Genomic DNA, 16,681 nt, shown 5'->3' with positions numbered 1-16,681 from the left:
GTCCCACCCAAGTGCTAAGCCTCACATTTATCCAGATTGAATTCCATTTGCCACTGATCAGCGCATCTGATCAGGCTGTCTATATTCTCTTGTAACCTAAGGCTATCCTCCTCACTACCACCCCACCAATTTTTGTATCTTCTGCAAACTTACTGATCAAACCTTCTACCTTGATTCCTGCAGGACCCCACTAAACACAAGCCCCCACTCAGAAAACACACCTCAATCATCACCCTCTACTTCCTGCCACTCAGCCAATTCTGGGTCCAATTTGCCAAATTTCCTTGCATCCCATGGGCTCTTACCTTCGCTATCAGTCTCCTCTGTGGGACCTTATCCAAAGCCTTGCTGAAGTCCAAGTAGACTAGGTCAAATGCATTTCCCTCATTCTCTGAAAATTCATTTAAAAAAGGTCTCAACGCAAAATACTTTCATAAGTTATTCATGACCACCTTTAATTCCTTTATAGGGGTCGGGGAGGAGGAGATGGGTTAGGTAGAAAATAGTTGGGCAGAAACAGAAAACCTGGTTCTTTCAACCTACCTTTTCTACCTGTTGCAATGATTGTCGCTGCCGACATCACCTCAAGTTTGGTTCTGTTGCTAAAGCCCCGGAAAATCTATCCTCACATAATTAAAGCCAAAATAAATTTGGCCAGATTTAATTTAAAAAGGTTTATTGTAAAGAAATATGAATATTTTAATGGCCCGGATCGTCACCTGTGATAGTGCCGCAAAAAATTGATTTTTCTGACATGATTGTTTTACTGATGTTCCTGCTGGGGAAGAATTTTTTTTCCAGTAACATGGAAGATAATGGTTGTTACATTTCAGCACATAACTGTTATTGGAGGCCAATTATATTCTCAATATCTTTATAATCAGGTTCCGGTTGCTGTTCCTAATTTTAAAAGCTGTAAATGAAACAGCTGCTGGGGATAGAGTTATTGATGTATTACTCGGAGACAAATCCAGAAAAGAAGACTTTTGAAAACCCAGACTCCTGTTGGCATTGGTGATGTTGGAGCATGACATCTTGGCCTTGAGGCCAAATTTTTCTCACCGTGCAGGAATGTAAAACATTGCAGATGAGAAGGGGCACAATGACTCCTGTCCGCTTTTCCAATCATTTCAGTGCATGGACGGAGGTTTAAGCGTGCTCCATCACAGACGCGCAATTCTTGAGCTTTGACAAAGGGTCACCTGGACTCGAAATGTTAGCTCTTTTCTCTCCCTACAGATGCTGCCAGACCTGCTGAGATTTTCCAGCATTTTCTCTTTGGTTTCAGATTCCAGCATCCGCAATAATTTGTTTTCATTTATTTCTACGCAGTTCTCCCATTCCTTTTTTTTTTTCACTGTCCCAGGTGATCTCTCACATAGGAACAGGGTGTTATGGATCAGGGTTTAGAGAACCCCAAAGTGAATCATGGAGTTCACCTGACCCACAACTTTTAATAGATTGTGGTAAGGGGAGCAAATGGCCCACTCTACAGGTGTGGTACAGCAGAAATTGATTTTATTTTTTTTAAAGCGAAACAATTTGTTCTATGAACTCAAGTTAACCTTTTCAAAACATACAGTGAACATCTTAGCAACCATTAATTCAAATACAACCCCCACAGGCTACAACACTAAGTAAACCTTTAAGCTTTCCTTTTTAACATCCATACGACTCAAAAACAAAACCTTTATCAGAAGCACATCAGGTTAAAGTCACTACTGAAAACATTTATAATTCTGAATTCACCAAATGATCAAGAGATAGTCTTTTCATGGCAGAGAGAGCAGCAGTACATCTGCTTGGTCAGGCTTCAGCTCCAACACTGAAAACAAAACGAAAACACACCCTGCAGCCTGCTCAAAAACGAAAGTAAAAAGCTGACAGACAGCCCAGCTCCACCCACTCTCTGACATCACTGCAGTGGTAAACACCCATTTCTTAAAGGTACTCTCACTACAGATATGTATGTACAGACCCATTTATAAACACCCATTTCTTAAAGGTACCTTCACATGACACAGGGATAGACCATTCTGTCCTTGAGTTTGTCCTGCCAGTCAGTTAGTTTATAGTTGATCTGTAACTGAACTCTTATTTATTCGCCTTCGTTCCATATCTCTCAATAGCCTTAATAAGCAAAAAATTAGCAATCTCGGTCGTAAAAGCTTCAATTTTCCCAGCATCCACAACCTTCTGGAGAAGAGAATTATGGCTTCTTTTGTGTGAAAAAGTGCTTCTGGTTTCAAGGTTGATCCCTCATTCTTGATCCCTTCACCAGGTTTCTCCGTAGCTGCCCTACTGAAATGTTTTAACACGTTAAACACCCCCAAAGAGACCACAAATCCCCCCCCCCCCCCTCTACTGCTGCAAGCGAGGACGGAGAATTTGGCTGCGCCGTTCGCTGGCTGCAGGGTTTTCTATCCCTCTGCTTGTCAATGGGATTTTCCATTGAAACTGCCCGGTGCCGCTGGGAAACTCCCGGGTGGGGGTGCGCTGTCAGCGGGACCAGAGAATCCTGCCATCAGCCAATGGCGGGAGAATTCCCCCCCCCCCCCCCCCCCCCACCCATCTCCATTTTGTATGTTGCAAGTTGAAGCAAACTCTCCCTATAATGTAACCTAAGGACTATAAGTGGCAATTCTGGCCCAACGTAACTCTAACGTTGCCATGCTGGGGGTTGATGTGAAGCTTTGTTCGTCAGGCATCTGAAACGTGAGTCATCGTCAGTCATTCTAGCATTTGAACAGGTGCCCACCTGAAACGTGAGACCAATTTTTTTTTCTTTGTTCCGGGAGGGGGGTGGTTTTGGGGGCATCGTTGGCAAAGCCTGCTTTTGTTGCCCATCCCTAATTGCCCTTCAACTGAGTGCCTTGAGAGGCCATTTCAGGGAGCGTTGAAGAGTCAACCGCATTGCTGTGGGTCCGGTGTCACATGTGGGCCAGACTGGGTAAGGCAGGCAGATTTCCTTCCCATTACTGAGACTAGCTTTATACTTCAATTTTATGACTTGAGTTTAAATTCCACCAGGTGCCATGGGGAGATGTTGGGCACGATTTAGCAGAAAAAAATGAGTACTGTTGTGCGCACTTGCAGCGCCAAGAATAATCCCGCTATTAAATGGGACTCTGTTCATGTTTTGGGCCTTGGCGAGGAAGGCACTACCGAGGCCGCACTTACCTTCATTGCCTGCACTGAGGTGTTCAGTTCTCCAGTGCAGGAAGAGATTGGGGCACCATTTTTAAATGGCGCCTGACCTCGCAGCTCCCCAACGTGACCCCGAACACCCAACTTACCGATTAAGGAGACCTCAAGCCCCCCTCACCCAATCTCATAAGGGCATGGCACCCCTGGGTCCGGTCCCTGGCATGGGTAAGATGCCACCTGAGCACCTTCATGCCGGAGCTGCCAGTGCTGGAAGGGGCACTGCCATGGTTCCAGGCAGGCAGTGCCAATGTGCTGAAGTGCCATTACAAGTGCCAGGGTACAACCCTGCCAGAGGCCGATCACCCGGGGGCCTTTGAATGCCCGAGAGACCCCCCACCCCTCCCCCAAGTGCCGTTCTGCCTGGTCCACGTTAGTGAAGGACTATGTTAAACAGCGCCTGGCTGGGGTCGGCAAGGTGAGGGGGACCGATTCCGGGCGCTGGGTAGGTCTGGCATAGACATAACTACTCACTATTCAATCTCCCTAGGGGTAACGAGCTGGGTAAATCTCGCAAGAGGCCTCTCGCGATATTTACCAGCTGCAGCGCGGCCGTGAGATTATGCCGTTATCTCATGTCCCCCGAACAGCCTGGGCCTCTGGATTACTAATCCAATAGCATTACCACATTGCCACTACCTCCCCCTGATTACTCGCCAGCATAACTCCCCCTGCAAAATATGACACGCAGTTTACAGGTTGTTCAATATCTGATTCAATGGGCCAAGCTTTCTCTTCTAGGCTCCCTCACCAAAATAATTATTTTGTTTTGTGTTCCCCACCAGTTATTGATACCGCTACTAGTAAGGATGGCGGACTTTGGTTATCGTTTAAAGCCCTTACTCAACTAAGTAACCAAAAACAGCTTGATGATTGATTCTATTTCAAAGCTGCTGAGAATTAAAACTTCTTTACCCATTGAAATGTATGCGACCTGACATATCTAAATAAATAACCAGATGTAAGTTAACCATTACATATTAAACAGGGTTCATGGTCAAACATTCTAGCATTTTTACCTGTGGGTGGCACTGTCTGGAACAGTGTTGTGTGACTCATCAAGCTATGTGGTTCTCCTCCGAACATTACATGACCTTCAACAAATCACCTCTTGATGATTCCTGTGCCTGCTTGATGGCGCTGCAGCAAATCTTATGTTGGAGAATAGTGGCAATGTCCCAAACAAGAAAGAAAGCTGTGGGTTTGCACACTCCTGTTGAGAGACAAATAAAATTCCAATGGCACCGTAACTCTAACGAAGACCGGTAGAAGTGTCCATTTGCATCAATGCAATGAGGTTCCCTTGAGATGCAAGGGGAGACTGGGAAACCCGACGCACCCCCCCCACTCCCCCAGGAATTTCAACGTCAGCTTCTGTCAGCCACCCTTCTCTCAAACTAAGGCCAACCACCTCAAGGTTACCTAAAGGAAAGATTCTGTGCTCACTGATTGAACTGATGCACTATCAATTACAACGAGACGAGAGTAGAGAGTAATCGAGGCTTCATTAAGCAGAGATGTGTTGCCTCCTACAGCTGCTGCGAAATGGCTGCAGCTCGGTGAGCACACACATTTATACTCTGCCTACTGGGCGGAGCCAGCAGGCAGCGATCTACCCCCGTACCCGTATTACTTCTCATATGTGCAATATATACAAACTGATTTAGGGGCTGGTTTAGCACATTGGGCTAAATCGCTGGCTTTTAAAGCAGACCAAGGCAGGCCAGCAGCACGGTTCAATTCCCGTACCAGCCTCCCCGAACAGGCGCCGGAATGTGGCGACTCGGGGCTTTTCACAGTAACTTCATTTGAAGCCTACTTGTGACAATAAGCGGTTTTCATTTCAACTGTGGTGACTATCACATGAACTACCCAGTACGAATGATTGATTAATTGTGGATGAGGGTCGGTGCAGACCTGATGGGCCGACAGGCCTCCTTCTGCACTGTAGGAATTCTTCTATGAATTTTACAGATGGACAACTTTAAAGGAGAATGATCCTCTAACTTCATGCCTGTTGTAGGCCTATGAACATCAAGCCTCCATCGATCTAAGCACCCTGTTTTTCCAGTATCGATTGTCTTCTCATTTCCCTGCACGCCCTTCACTGTGCATCAAGGTGTGGCCACCATCAATATTCTGCCATGAAGGGCAGCACGGTGGCGCAGTGGGTTAGCCCTGAAGCCTCACGACGCCGAGGTCCCAGGTTCGATCCCGGCCCCGGGTCACTGTCCGTGTGGAGTTTGCACATTCTCCCCGTGTTTGTGTGGGTTTTGTCCCCACAACCCAAAGATGTACAGGGTCGGTGGATTGGCCACACTAAATTGCCCCTTAATTGGAAAAAATTAATTGGGTACTCTAAATTTATTTTAAAAAAAGAAAAAGAAAAAAAAAAGAAGAAAATATTCTGCCATGAAATTTCAGGTCGACAGCCTTTCGATCTTCCGGATAAATTTCCTGTTGCAGCAAGCAGGAATTACCGGGGGTTTCCCGGCACTCAGCCCAGCAACCGGCAACGTAATTCAACGTTAATTGGTCCACTTAATGATGCCTCACGGGATTTTCGCCCCCGAATAATAATAATAATAATAATAATAATTGCTTATTGAATGAATGAAAATCACTTATTGTCACAAGTAGGCTTCAATGAAGTTACTGTGAGCCCCTAGTCGACACATTCCGGCACCTGTTCGGGGAGGCTGGTACGGGAATTGAACCGCGCTGCTGGCGTTGTTCAGCATTACAAGCCAGCGATTTAGCCCACTGTGGTAAACCAGCCCCTGCCTCACCAGCTGATTCGCCAGGACCCCGCTAGCCAGCCCCCAGCTAACAAGGTCGAGCAGCACTTAAGCTGCACTTGCTCAGCCTACCCCAGCCAGCTCACAACACTGGCGCCGAGGAGACCAGCCCCAAGGTTCGGGGCTGCTAACCTGGGGAGGCTTCTGGACGCAGTGGTGGCCAGGAGGGATGACCTGTTCCCCCGAGAGTCCCGGAGGGTGAGCCACAAGGCAACCAGTGCTGTCATGGAGAAGGTGGCGGCAGCAGTCAGCTCGGGCAATGTGACCAGGAGACCTCTAGTGTCGGAAGAAGGTTAACGACCTACAGCAGGCATCACGGGTGAGTAATCAACATCAGCTCCCCCCCCACCCTCCCACCCCCCAAGGGAGCATCCCCCCAGGCGACCCCCAACCCTCCCTCCAACCTTTCCCCCCTTCAGCACTCCCTCCACCCACACCTTCAACCCTTTGTCCACGCAACCCTCCCTTCACCCCCCCACCCCACACTGTGAACCACGCGTGTGGCTAATGATGCCCTCTCTTTGTCCGCTCAGGAAAAGCTCTCCCATAATCATTGGGAGAGGACCCAGACTGGCATTGGGACTTGAGAATCCTCACCTCCTTTGAGGAGCGGGCCCAGGAGGTGGCTGAGGTCAGGGCGGTCACCAACGCGGAGGCTGGCGGACGTTGCAGAGGTGAGGAACCACCAGGTTCTACCCTGAAGACCTCTCAAACATGAGTAGTGATCGCCTTGCTGACTGACCCGTCCCTCCCACTGACCACATGGACCTTCTCCCGCAGGTCCAGCAGCCGACAGTGCCGGCACATCCCGGGCGGCAGCCTCTCCTGACTCCGAGGAGAACACCTCAGAGGAGAGCTCTGAGGATGCAGCTGTTATAGTCGCGGCACAGCTGCATCCCTTCTCACCACCAGCGCAGATACACACACCTAGGTGGGACATGTTAGTGGTCAGATCTCTGGGGCACAATCTGGTGAGCACCACACAGCTGATGATGCACATCTGGTGGAGGCAGGAAGCCCCAGGCGAGACAGCAGTTGGAGGTCTGCTGGATCCCTGGACCCTGCTGGGATGCTGAGCCTCTGGAAGTGGGTTACCGGGAGCTGATGGAGACAATATGGAGTGGCCGGGACTATCAGAGGGAGATGTCAGCGTCACTCCAGCAGATCCAAAGCCGCTTATGGGAGTCCCAGAGGCTACGGGCGCAGGAGATGGTGCTGGCAATGAGTGGCACCGAGGCCAACACTGCTAGGTTGCCGACTGCAATAGAGAGCCTGGTGCACGACATCGGCACCATGAGTGAAGGTGTCCAAGGCATTGCGCAGTCGGTGATGGCCATTGCTGTGGGTCTCAGCAGCGTGTCTGCCTCACTGGGGGATGTGACCCAGTACAAGGCTGACCTTGATGAGGTTCTGCGGGACATGTCCGGGTCTCAGATGAGAATGGCCGACGTTGCATAGCTTGTCCCAGTCGTGGGTGGGCATTGCTGAGGCTCTGCAGAGCATAGCCCAGTCACTGAGGAGCATCGCCGAGGACACGACACGATGGTGCAGATCACGGGGTACAGCCAGGGCTGGCAGAGCCAGATGATGCAGGGGCCGGTGGGATTCAAACCAGCTGCACCGCTGTCCCAAGGTGAATCCCATGGGCACCAACTGGGAAGAGGGGGCCTGGGTGCCAGCCTGGACCCGTCCCATGGGGCGGCAACAGTGGCCACCAGTTCTCCCGAGTTCCACTCCTCTGATGGGGCCACGTCTCGGGGTCTGCACAGAGGACAGGGTGGGCACGGCTGTGCATGTGCCATCAACAAGTGAGCACTATCGGGAATGGGGTATTGTACAGCACATTGAACAACTTTTTGCACAGCCATAATGATGCCTCTGTCACTTTCTTCCGCAATGCAGGCCTCCCCCCAGACCCTTTGCCCATCTCTCTAGGTACCCCCCCCACCCCCACCCCCGCCGTGGCGCTCACCCACCCTCTGGCATATCCCTGGAACTTTGTCCCATCCCCTGGGTGTTCGGATGTTGCGTGTGTGGTGTTGACTCCCTCGCAGTGTCCAGCCATCAGGGTGTGATTGGGATACTAGGCAATGACTCCCACATGGTACATGGCCCGCCCACCCACTGGAATCCACTTGGCATGTGTCAGGTGTTCAGTTAACCACGATTGCCAATTCCCCATTAGCGATAGCCTTCAGCTGTGCAGCCAAAGGCCACACCAGTCAGTGGGAGTTATGGGTGATCAGTGGGACAGACAGGCAGGGACCCCGGAATGGGGTTTGGATCCAAGGGTAGGCATGGTGGTGCCACGAGCGATGCCCCCCACTGCCTCCCTCCACCCTCCCATGGCGGACCACCCCTGCAGAGCGTCCCCTCAGCCGAATGCCCTCCATCCCCTGGCGAGCACTGGGGTGGCAAGCCCCGCGCCCTGGGCTCTTTGCCTGTGAGCAAAGATGGCTACTCACTCCCCAGCTCCCCACAGACGCCCTTCCGCCAGGTCCACGTTTTTTAAAAGGAGTACTGATCGGCGCCAGCATGACCACTTGCTGGGGAGGCCGCTGACTGACGGGAGGCCGCTGGATAAGTGATGGCTCTTGTTAATTGTATGGAAATGGGGCTTAAGTGCTGATAATTAGCTTCTCGCCACACTACGGCGAGACCCCGATTTCGCCTACGAGAGAAGGCCGGCTGCATCGCAAACTGACCCGGTACCTGATTCCCGATTGTGGCCTCTCCAGCTATTCACTGACCTTGTTATGCTTGAGCGCGAGTGTAACGAGGCCAGAAGATCGCACCCTTAGTCTGAGCTTTGTTCCAATTAATGCGCTGTCATTGAACTATGGACTTGTATTTTCCTTTGTGTTCACTGCTGAATTATACTCTTGTTTTAATCTTTGCCAAGTTCATTGTTCAGGGTGTGCAGAATGATGCAGGGCATGGAGGATCCCAGATGCAATATATGGTCGGAAGGGACATTATTATTTGCCTCAGCGCCCCTGGTCTAAGAAGGACGGAGATTGATCAATGATCTAATTTATAATGGGGTGTTTCCTAATGTCACAAATGCATTGTGCATTTTTGGCAGTTTTCCTGCATCAGTGGCTTCAGACTGAACGCACTTTTAACGTGTTGAAGCAGGTTCACCAATGGGACAAGAGAATGGTCTTGCCATCTTAATATCAACTGCGACATTGCACGAAAGCCAGATTTCTCCTCAATAATTTGTGCAGAAAGAGGCTGGGAAAATATTTGTGAAATAAAAAAAGATATTCAAATTATAGAGTGCATTCTCCATCAGTAGCGGGTTCCCTGATTGGATGGAGAATGGAGTGTCGGCCAAAAAACAGGATAGACGCCGGGTGCCAATCCTGCCTCGGTGCTCCAGCCCTCTGCCGGCGGCAGCAGTGAGCTACACATCCCGGCCGGAGGATGCAATTCACTGATTTGCAACTATTTCCATCCAATTAAGGGGCTGGAAGCCCAAGTCTTCCCTTCCCCACTATGAACCAATCCCCACAGCGGGAAACCCTCCCAGCGAGTTTTGGTGCAAGTTTGCCCAAGCAGGTCCTGAGGTGGTGGGCCCAGGGGGGTCAGAGAATTATTGAGGTGCCCCCCCAAAGTCCATCATCAGGCCACCCCCCACCCCCGTAATGTTAATCCTGCACCCCCGCAAACCCCCCCCCCCCCCCACTAACTTTAGATTAGATACCCTCATCGGAGATCCCAACAGAGAACCCCATCAGAACCCCTGATCAGAGACCCCCATCAGAGACTCCTGCCTGAAAGCTGAATAGCAGTCCAGGCAATAGTGAAAATAATCACTGCACTTTCACCAGCCCTTCCTTAACATCTACTGCCTCAGACAAAAGAGTTTAAGACAGCAGAGGTTGCAAGTGTAGAGGCTTCCTCGAAAGCCAAGCACACTTCTAAGAGCTTCAAATCCCTTGACATCCTTTGCAATACAAATCTTCCATTCAAATTCACACAGCAATACATTGCACTAAGGTTGTCACGGTGGCACAGTGGTTAGCACTGCTGCCTCAGACTGCCATGAACCCAGGTTTGATTCCAGCTTTGGGTGATTATCTGTGTGGAGTTTAAATATTCTCCCATATCTGCATGGGTTTCCTCTGGGTGCTCCTGTTTCCACCCACAGTCCAAAGATATGCAGGTTAGATGGATTGGCCATGGTAAATTGCCCTTTAGTGTCCAAAGATGTACAGGTTATGTAGGGTTATGGGGATAGGGTGGGGGGGTGGCTCTGTTGAAGGGTCGGTGCAGGCTTGATGTGCTGAATGACCTCCTTCTGCACTGTAAGGATTTTATTAGCCAGTAATTGACAGTTTAATCCTCCAGAGACAGCTGCTTGGTGGATTGTTGATCTGTTTTTTCCCTTCATGCTTGAATGCACCTCAAGTACCCTGCTTTGATACTAACCACAATGTTTATAAACACTCTTGCTATGATTGACAGTTCCTCACCACATCAAAAGCAGATAAGTGCTTTCACAACTCTTTTTCACAGCAGAAAGCACTTGGCTGCTTTTGCTGTGCCATTTTGTGCAGGCGGCCCGATACCGGGATTCTCGCGGAATCCAGCAAGCTCGCCTCCATTCATAAATTGGCATGGTGAAGGAGAGGGAATCGCACCTGGAAACCACTGCTAGCGCCAATGGAGACCAGCAGAGTGTTTTCGCTGGCAGGAGCACTTAGTCTCCAGAACGGAGAATCCAGCCCTTTGTCTCACTTTTTATTTCGGTGCCCGACTGTGTTTTCATTTTTTTTCTTATGACTGGGAACCTCAAAATCTGGAAGTGGCCTGGGCAATATAATTATCATTCCCCTTTGTGCCTAGTTCCTTTAGTTCATGTGTTGATCCCTTGGATGGAAGATATATATGATCTGGGTGTAGAGGAGATCAGAAGCAGCATTAGCCCTGGCAATATGTCACTTACAAAATAATCCCAAAGCACAACCCCTTCCTAGTTGAGCTATGCGACCTTTCTGGTTTCATCTGCCCATTATCTGATGCACTAATCCTATCAATGCTTCTAATGGGATACACAAAACTGAGCAAGGGAATGATTCAGACAGCGATGCGATGCTTATTGTCGTCTTGTGAGTGGGTGATTAATTGACCATGCTGCTCAGAACACCTCCTTTTTTACCTTTGTCACCGTTTGCCATTGATCTCCCTGTTTGGAATGTTAACGTTTTTTTCACCCTGGAATCAACGCGGACTTTTAGCGATCTCGCAAAGGGACTGTCCTTTGAACAGTGATGAACTTGTTTTTTTTTCTGCAGTACAAAACAAATTATGTGAAAGTGCTTTTCTTGTGTATTGAATAGCTCCCATTTATCTTTCTTCTTTTTTTCTTTTTACTAGAATTGATTATTTAAAAGCAAAACGAAGCATGCTCGCTGTGAACATTTTTGTAAACAATACAGCTGAAGCTCAGGACCTTGTTGCCTAGGTGATGCTGGCTGGGGGGATAGAACCCTACAGTGGAATTAGAAATATCTAGCATAGTTTCAAAGAGGGAAGAAAATACTCTATTCTATTGCCAACCTAAGCACAAAGAAAACAGTATGAATAATGTTGTGGATATATTTAGCTCACTTGTGACACAAGAATGGCTGCAACTGAATTCATGAAAAGACTTGAGTTATAAACCAAAGTATGATATGGTGAGCTGATCTAAATTATTGTGCTTCACTGAACAGGGCACTTTAAAATGGGCCTTGTATGCTGAGTGTCTTTAAGACAGAGATGGATAGGTTCTTGATTAATAGGGAGATCAGGGGTTATAGGGAGAAGGCAGGAGAATGGGGGTGAGAAACATATCAGCCATGATTGAATGACGGAGCAGACTCGATGGGCTGAATGTGAAAATCCCCTAGTCGCCACACTCCGGATCCAGTTCGGGTACACTGAGGGAGAATTCAGAATGTCCAATTCACCTAACAAGCACGTGCCTCGGGACCCGTGGGAGGAAACCGGAGCGCCAGGAGGAAACCCACACAGACACGGGGAGAACCTGCAGACCCCGCATAAACTGTGACCCAAGCCGGGAATCGAACCCAGGTTCCTGGTGCTGTGAAGCAACAGTGCTAACCACTGTGCTACCATGCCGCCCCTGTTCTGCTCTTATGTCTTATGGTCTTATGCTCTTACACAACTAATATATTTCCAAAGCTTCTATTAAAATATTAAAGTATCTCAAGGTATTTGAAAGACAGAGATTAGACCCGCTCAGCAGTTTGAATGGAGTTCGGGAGGTGTTCGAGTCATAGTCATAGAGTCATAGAGTATTACAGCACAATAAGAGGTCCTTCAGCCCCTCGTGTCTGTGGTGGCCATCAAACACCTATCCTAATCCCATTTCCCAGCACTTGGTGCGTAGTCTTGTGTGCTATTGTGTTTCAAGTGCTCATCTAAATACTTCTTAAATGTTGCGAGGGTTCCCACCTCTACCACCACCCTTTCAGGCAGTGAGTTCCAGATTCCCACACCCGCTGGGATTTTTCTCAAATCCCCTCTAAATCTCCTGTTGCTTATCTTAAATCTATGGCCCCAAGTAATTGACCCCTTTACTAAGGGGAAGGGGTTCTATTCACTCTATCTATGTCCCTCATACATTTGTACACCTCAGACTTTTCTGCTCTAAGGAAAACAACCCCAGCCTCTCTTCCTAGCTGAAATGCTCCAGCCTAGGCAACATTCTGGTGAATCTCCCCTGCACCCTCTCTAGTGCAATCACATCCTTCCCATAGTGTGGTGACCAGAACGGCACACAGTATTCTAGCTGTTGCCAAATTAGTGATCTATACAGCTTCATCATAACGTCTCTGCTCTTATGGTGGTGGGTGATGGGATTTGGCAAGGCTTTTTGGCTTCGGTAGAGAATTGTAGCTGGGGGGAGGGGGGGGGGGGGTGCAGAAGAGTGGGAGTGCTAGTGGTAAGGCAGGTTTGCAAGAGGCTGTGGAAATAGGGCTGAAAACAATGGACAGATGGGATAGAAGATGCTTTGTTGTGTGTTCACTGTCTCATCACTGACCTATAACTTCTCATGGTATAAACATCTCTTTTCGCTCACTCCAATTTAACTTGACTTTAGTTTGCAGATCCAAATTGTTCCTCTGAACCATTGATCTCACTATCCACTGGGAGCGAGAGGAAATCCAGAACTCCAAATTTCCTTGCACTTCAGCTGTTAAGTGTGTGCTGCACAGCCTCAAAATTATATTTAGGTGGCCAACCCGCTTCTTGGGAGCAGATTAATTATGGTCCATATTCACCAGCCCAATCTCCCCATATCCTTCATCAGGTTAGAGTGGAGTTTGAGGTCTTTAAGATGTTACGATCCCATCCAAACCTAAACCCACCCATTTTGTTCTGTGGGTTAAAATTGCCCCTCATTATCTCACCTTGTTCCTCAGCTCAAACTGTGATGATTCTCCCAGTCTGCTTTCTGTCTGTCTCCTTGTTTTGTTAAAATCAAGGCTGACTCTTAACATGGCTACCTTATTCTTTCCGAGTCCAATACTGGTACAGCTCAACGTTCCCTGCCTCATGAAGTCTAAAGGCCTGTTAAAAACAATCTTGCTACCACCTCTTGATTGGCCTATGTGGTTCTGCTCCTTTCAAATTTTTCGACTGGCACTGGAGCCCTTGGAATGTTGCTTAGCTTTGCAACTAAAGAACAGGAAGAAGTCTTACAACCAGGTTAAAGTCCAACAGGTTTATTTGGAATCACTAGCTTTCGGAGCGCAGCTCCTTCATCAGGTGTCCCATTCACCCGAGGAAGGAGCTGTGCTCCGAAAGCTAGTGATTCCAAATAAACCTGTTGGACCTTAACCTGTTGTTGCAAGACTTCTTACTGTGCCCACCCCAGTCCAACGCCGGCATCTCCACATCATGACTAAAGAACAGGCCAGTGTTATACCGGCCAACATCGAACATTGATTTTATCAGTAGCGATGCAACCAACATTTCTGACTGCTGGTCGATTGACATAAGCATGTTTATAATTCACCTTTAAAAATTGTAATACCACACGAGTATAAACAGAAAATGTAGATGATCTGCTTGGCCCCTAAGAGTGTGGAACTGCCGTTGTGGATGAGGCACCCATCGTAGAAACATGCTCATTTTCACTCCATTGAAAATCTACTCCGGGATGACCATTTGGGGGTGAAAATGGGGAATTATTCAATTTCTGCAGTGGACCTACATAGCTCTGTCTTAATGCAACTCTTGGTATTTATCCAAGCTTACTGACCCAGGTTCTCAGATTATGGTTGATGTTCAGGCATATGTATTCATACAAGTCTATCTTGCGTGGGGGCCGGTTCAGCTCAGTTGGGTGGACAGCTGGTCTGTGATGCAGAGCAAGGCTAGCAGTGCAGGTTCAACTCCAGTCCCGGCTGAGATTATTCATAAAGGCACCCCTTCTCAACCTTGCCCCTCGCCTGAGGTGTGGTGATCCACGGGTTAAATCACCACCAGTCAGCTCTGGCCCTCAAAGGGGAAAGCAGCCTATGGTCACTGGGGCGACAACAACTTTATCTTATGTGTGTAACGAGTCTATGTTGGGAGGCACCTTGAGGCCACAGTGCACTAAATTCCCACATTTCCTGTCCTTAATTATTTTTCCATCCTTAACTGCCTTTCAGATTGGGTTTTCCCATGATGCTTGTTTCCACAACTATCGGGATGTGCTACCTCCTTGTCGTTCATGTTGTCCTGGGATGGAACTCGTGAACCGACCTCAAAAGAACAAAGGGACCACTGACCTTGGAGGATGATGCTTATTTTCAACAATTTATGAGTCGCTGCCAAAAGAGAACCAACTATCCAGCTCATAAATTTAAGCGACGAGCTGGTATATTTGTGACGGCCTTCCAACCTTGCCCTGCACACTTCCACAGACAGTAGTGAACAAGAGTGAGAAATGGGCCACAAAATTACAACAAGGGAATGTTCTACATACCAAAAACACATTTCGCTCAAGTATTTGAACAACTTGTTTTCGGCAATGGCAGACACAAATGTCATCAAAAATTACAAATTGAAATTGATTCAAAACCTTTGTATACTTTTAGACCCTTTTCCTTCTAGCGAACAGCATCCCCCCTCCCACCAAGTGTCATTGATGTTTAGTTCCCATAAAGCAGCAACTGAAGTTTGGATTAATGTGACAAATAAGTGCAGGTTATTTTGAAAAAAGGAATGAATGTATTCTCAAATATTAAATAAAACCTGTTAAAACCACATTGTCGTCAATCTGCTTTCACCAAACCTATGTTCACTTAACGTCAGTGGCTCGCTCACTCTATTTAAATGAGGCCGAGTGTGACAATGATTTGGACCTCCATCTGCTTCCCCATGGAGAAAAAGAGAAAGTATGGGGAGGGGGGGAGGGGATGCGAGAGAGAAATTGCATAAGGGAAGAAAGATATATCTACAAAGAAAAAAATCGAATCCACATGAGACTTAAAGAGAGGAGACTAGATCAAGGAGAGACCTCTTCAAAGGAAGCGAGGGTTGGAGACGAGCCTAATTTTTTACTGCAGCATAAAAATGCCCACGTTCTACCTTTCTCAATGCAAAAAACTTCCAGCTGGTTACTATGACAGCAGGCCATACATTTGACAAACATCAACTCCTTGACACTATTTATAAATAAGAGTTTGAATTAAGCTGTTGGTACTAGGAGCACACACCATCTCCTGGTGTGGGTACAATTCACATTCTGACTCTCTGTGAACAATGCCAAGCAAATATACATTTCCCTATTGGCCTGTATCCCTCTGCAGGTCACAATCCGCTATCCCACCCACCCACCCAGCGACTGTTGCATTTCACGGAGTGTTTGATCTTTCTGCCTATATTTATATCACTAGGTCTTTGGTATTGATCCAATTCTTCATTCCTTGTGCTTCTGTGGGAGTCTTCACATATATACTGCTGGCACGTGAACAAAAATCTTTCAAATTCTTGTCCCATTTGAGACATGCTCATTGTAATATATCTGTGCCTCAGTTCAGCATTTACAGTCCAAAATTACGCCTACGTCTTCATCATTTTTGTTTCCTCGTGCTTTTAAAGATTGATTCACGTCCCCCTTGCCTCAATGATCTTTCATCCATTGGAAACAAATTATGCTCCATTTAATTCTCCTCATCACCTATGGCCCTGGGCCCCAGAAACATTCACGGCCATTTCTCTTGAGCTCTTTCAATGCGTCAATGCCCTTTCAGCTGTGGGTACATGGCTGCCTGTGGGAGCTTGCTGTGCGCAAATCGGCGTTTCCTGCATTACACAGTGACCATGCCTAAAAATAAATGCGCCTATTGGCCTGCATAGCACTTTGGAACGTCCTGATGTTGAGGAAGGCGCTATATAAATGAACGCATGTCTTTCTTTTGCATGGCAAGGTGTCCAAAAGCACACCGGATGTTGCAGCGGTCTATTCTGATTTGATTTGATTTATTATTGTCACATGCATTAGTACACAGTGAAAAGTATTGTTTCTGGCATGCTATGCAGACAACGCATACCGTATATAGGGAAGGAAGGAGAGACTACAGACTATTCAAAGCTAAAGTAGTTAAGAACCTGGGATGGAGCAGGCATAGACCATACAGCCGCAGCCTTTGACTGTTGGAACGAATGCA

The 16,681-nt window shown here is 47.8% G+C and overlaps 1 protein-coding gene across 2 annotated transcripts in view; it reads left to right on the top strand.

Moving 5' to 3' along the window:
• oca2 (oculocutaneous albinism II) overlaps window positions 1-15,275 on the top strand; it is a 690,248-nt gene extending 674,973 nt beyond the window's left edge. For both annotated transcript variants that reach the window (XM_072477223.1, XM_072477224.1), the window contains exon 24: window positions 14,678-15,275. In XM_072477223.1, coding sequence (XP_072333324.1) covers window positions 14,678-14,765 — 88 coding nt within the window. In that variant the 3' untranslated portion in view covers window positions 14,766-15,275. The remainder of the gene's footprint in view (window positions 1-14,677) is intronic.
• Window positions 15,276-16,681: the final 1,406 nt, after the last annotated feature.

The sequence above is a fragment of the Scyliorhinus torazame genome, chromosome 15 (assembly GCF_047496885.1).
Source record: "Scyliorhinus torazame isolate Kashiwa2021f chromosome 15, sScyTor2.1, whole genome shotgun sequence".
Lineage (NCBI taxonomy): Eukaryota > Metazoa > Chordata > Chondrichthyes > Carcharhiniformes > Scyliorhinidae > Scyliorhinus > Scyliorhinus torazame.
The sequence above is the reverse complement of the archived record's forward strand: the minus strand, read 5'-3'. Positions and strand labels throughout refer to the sequence as shown.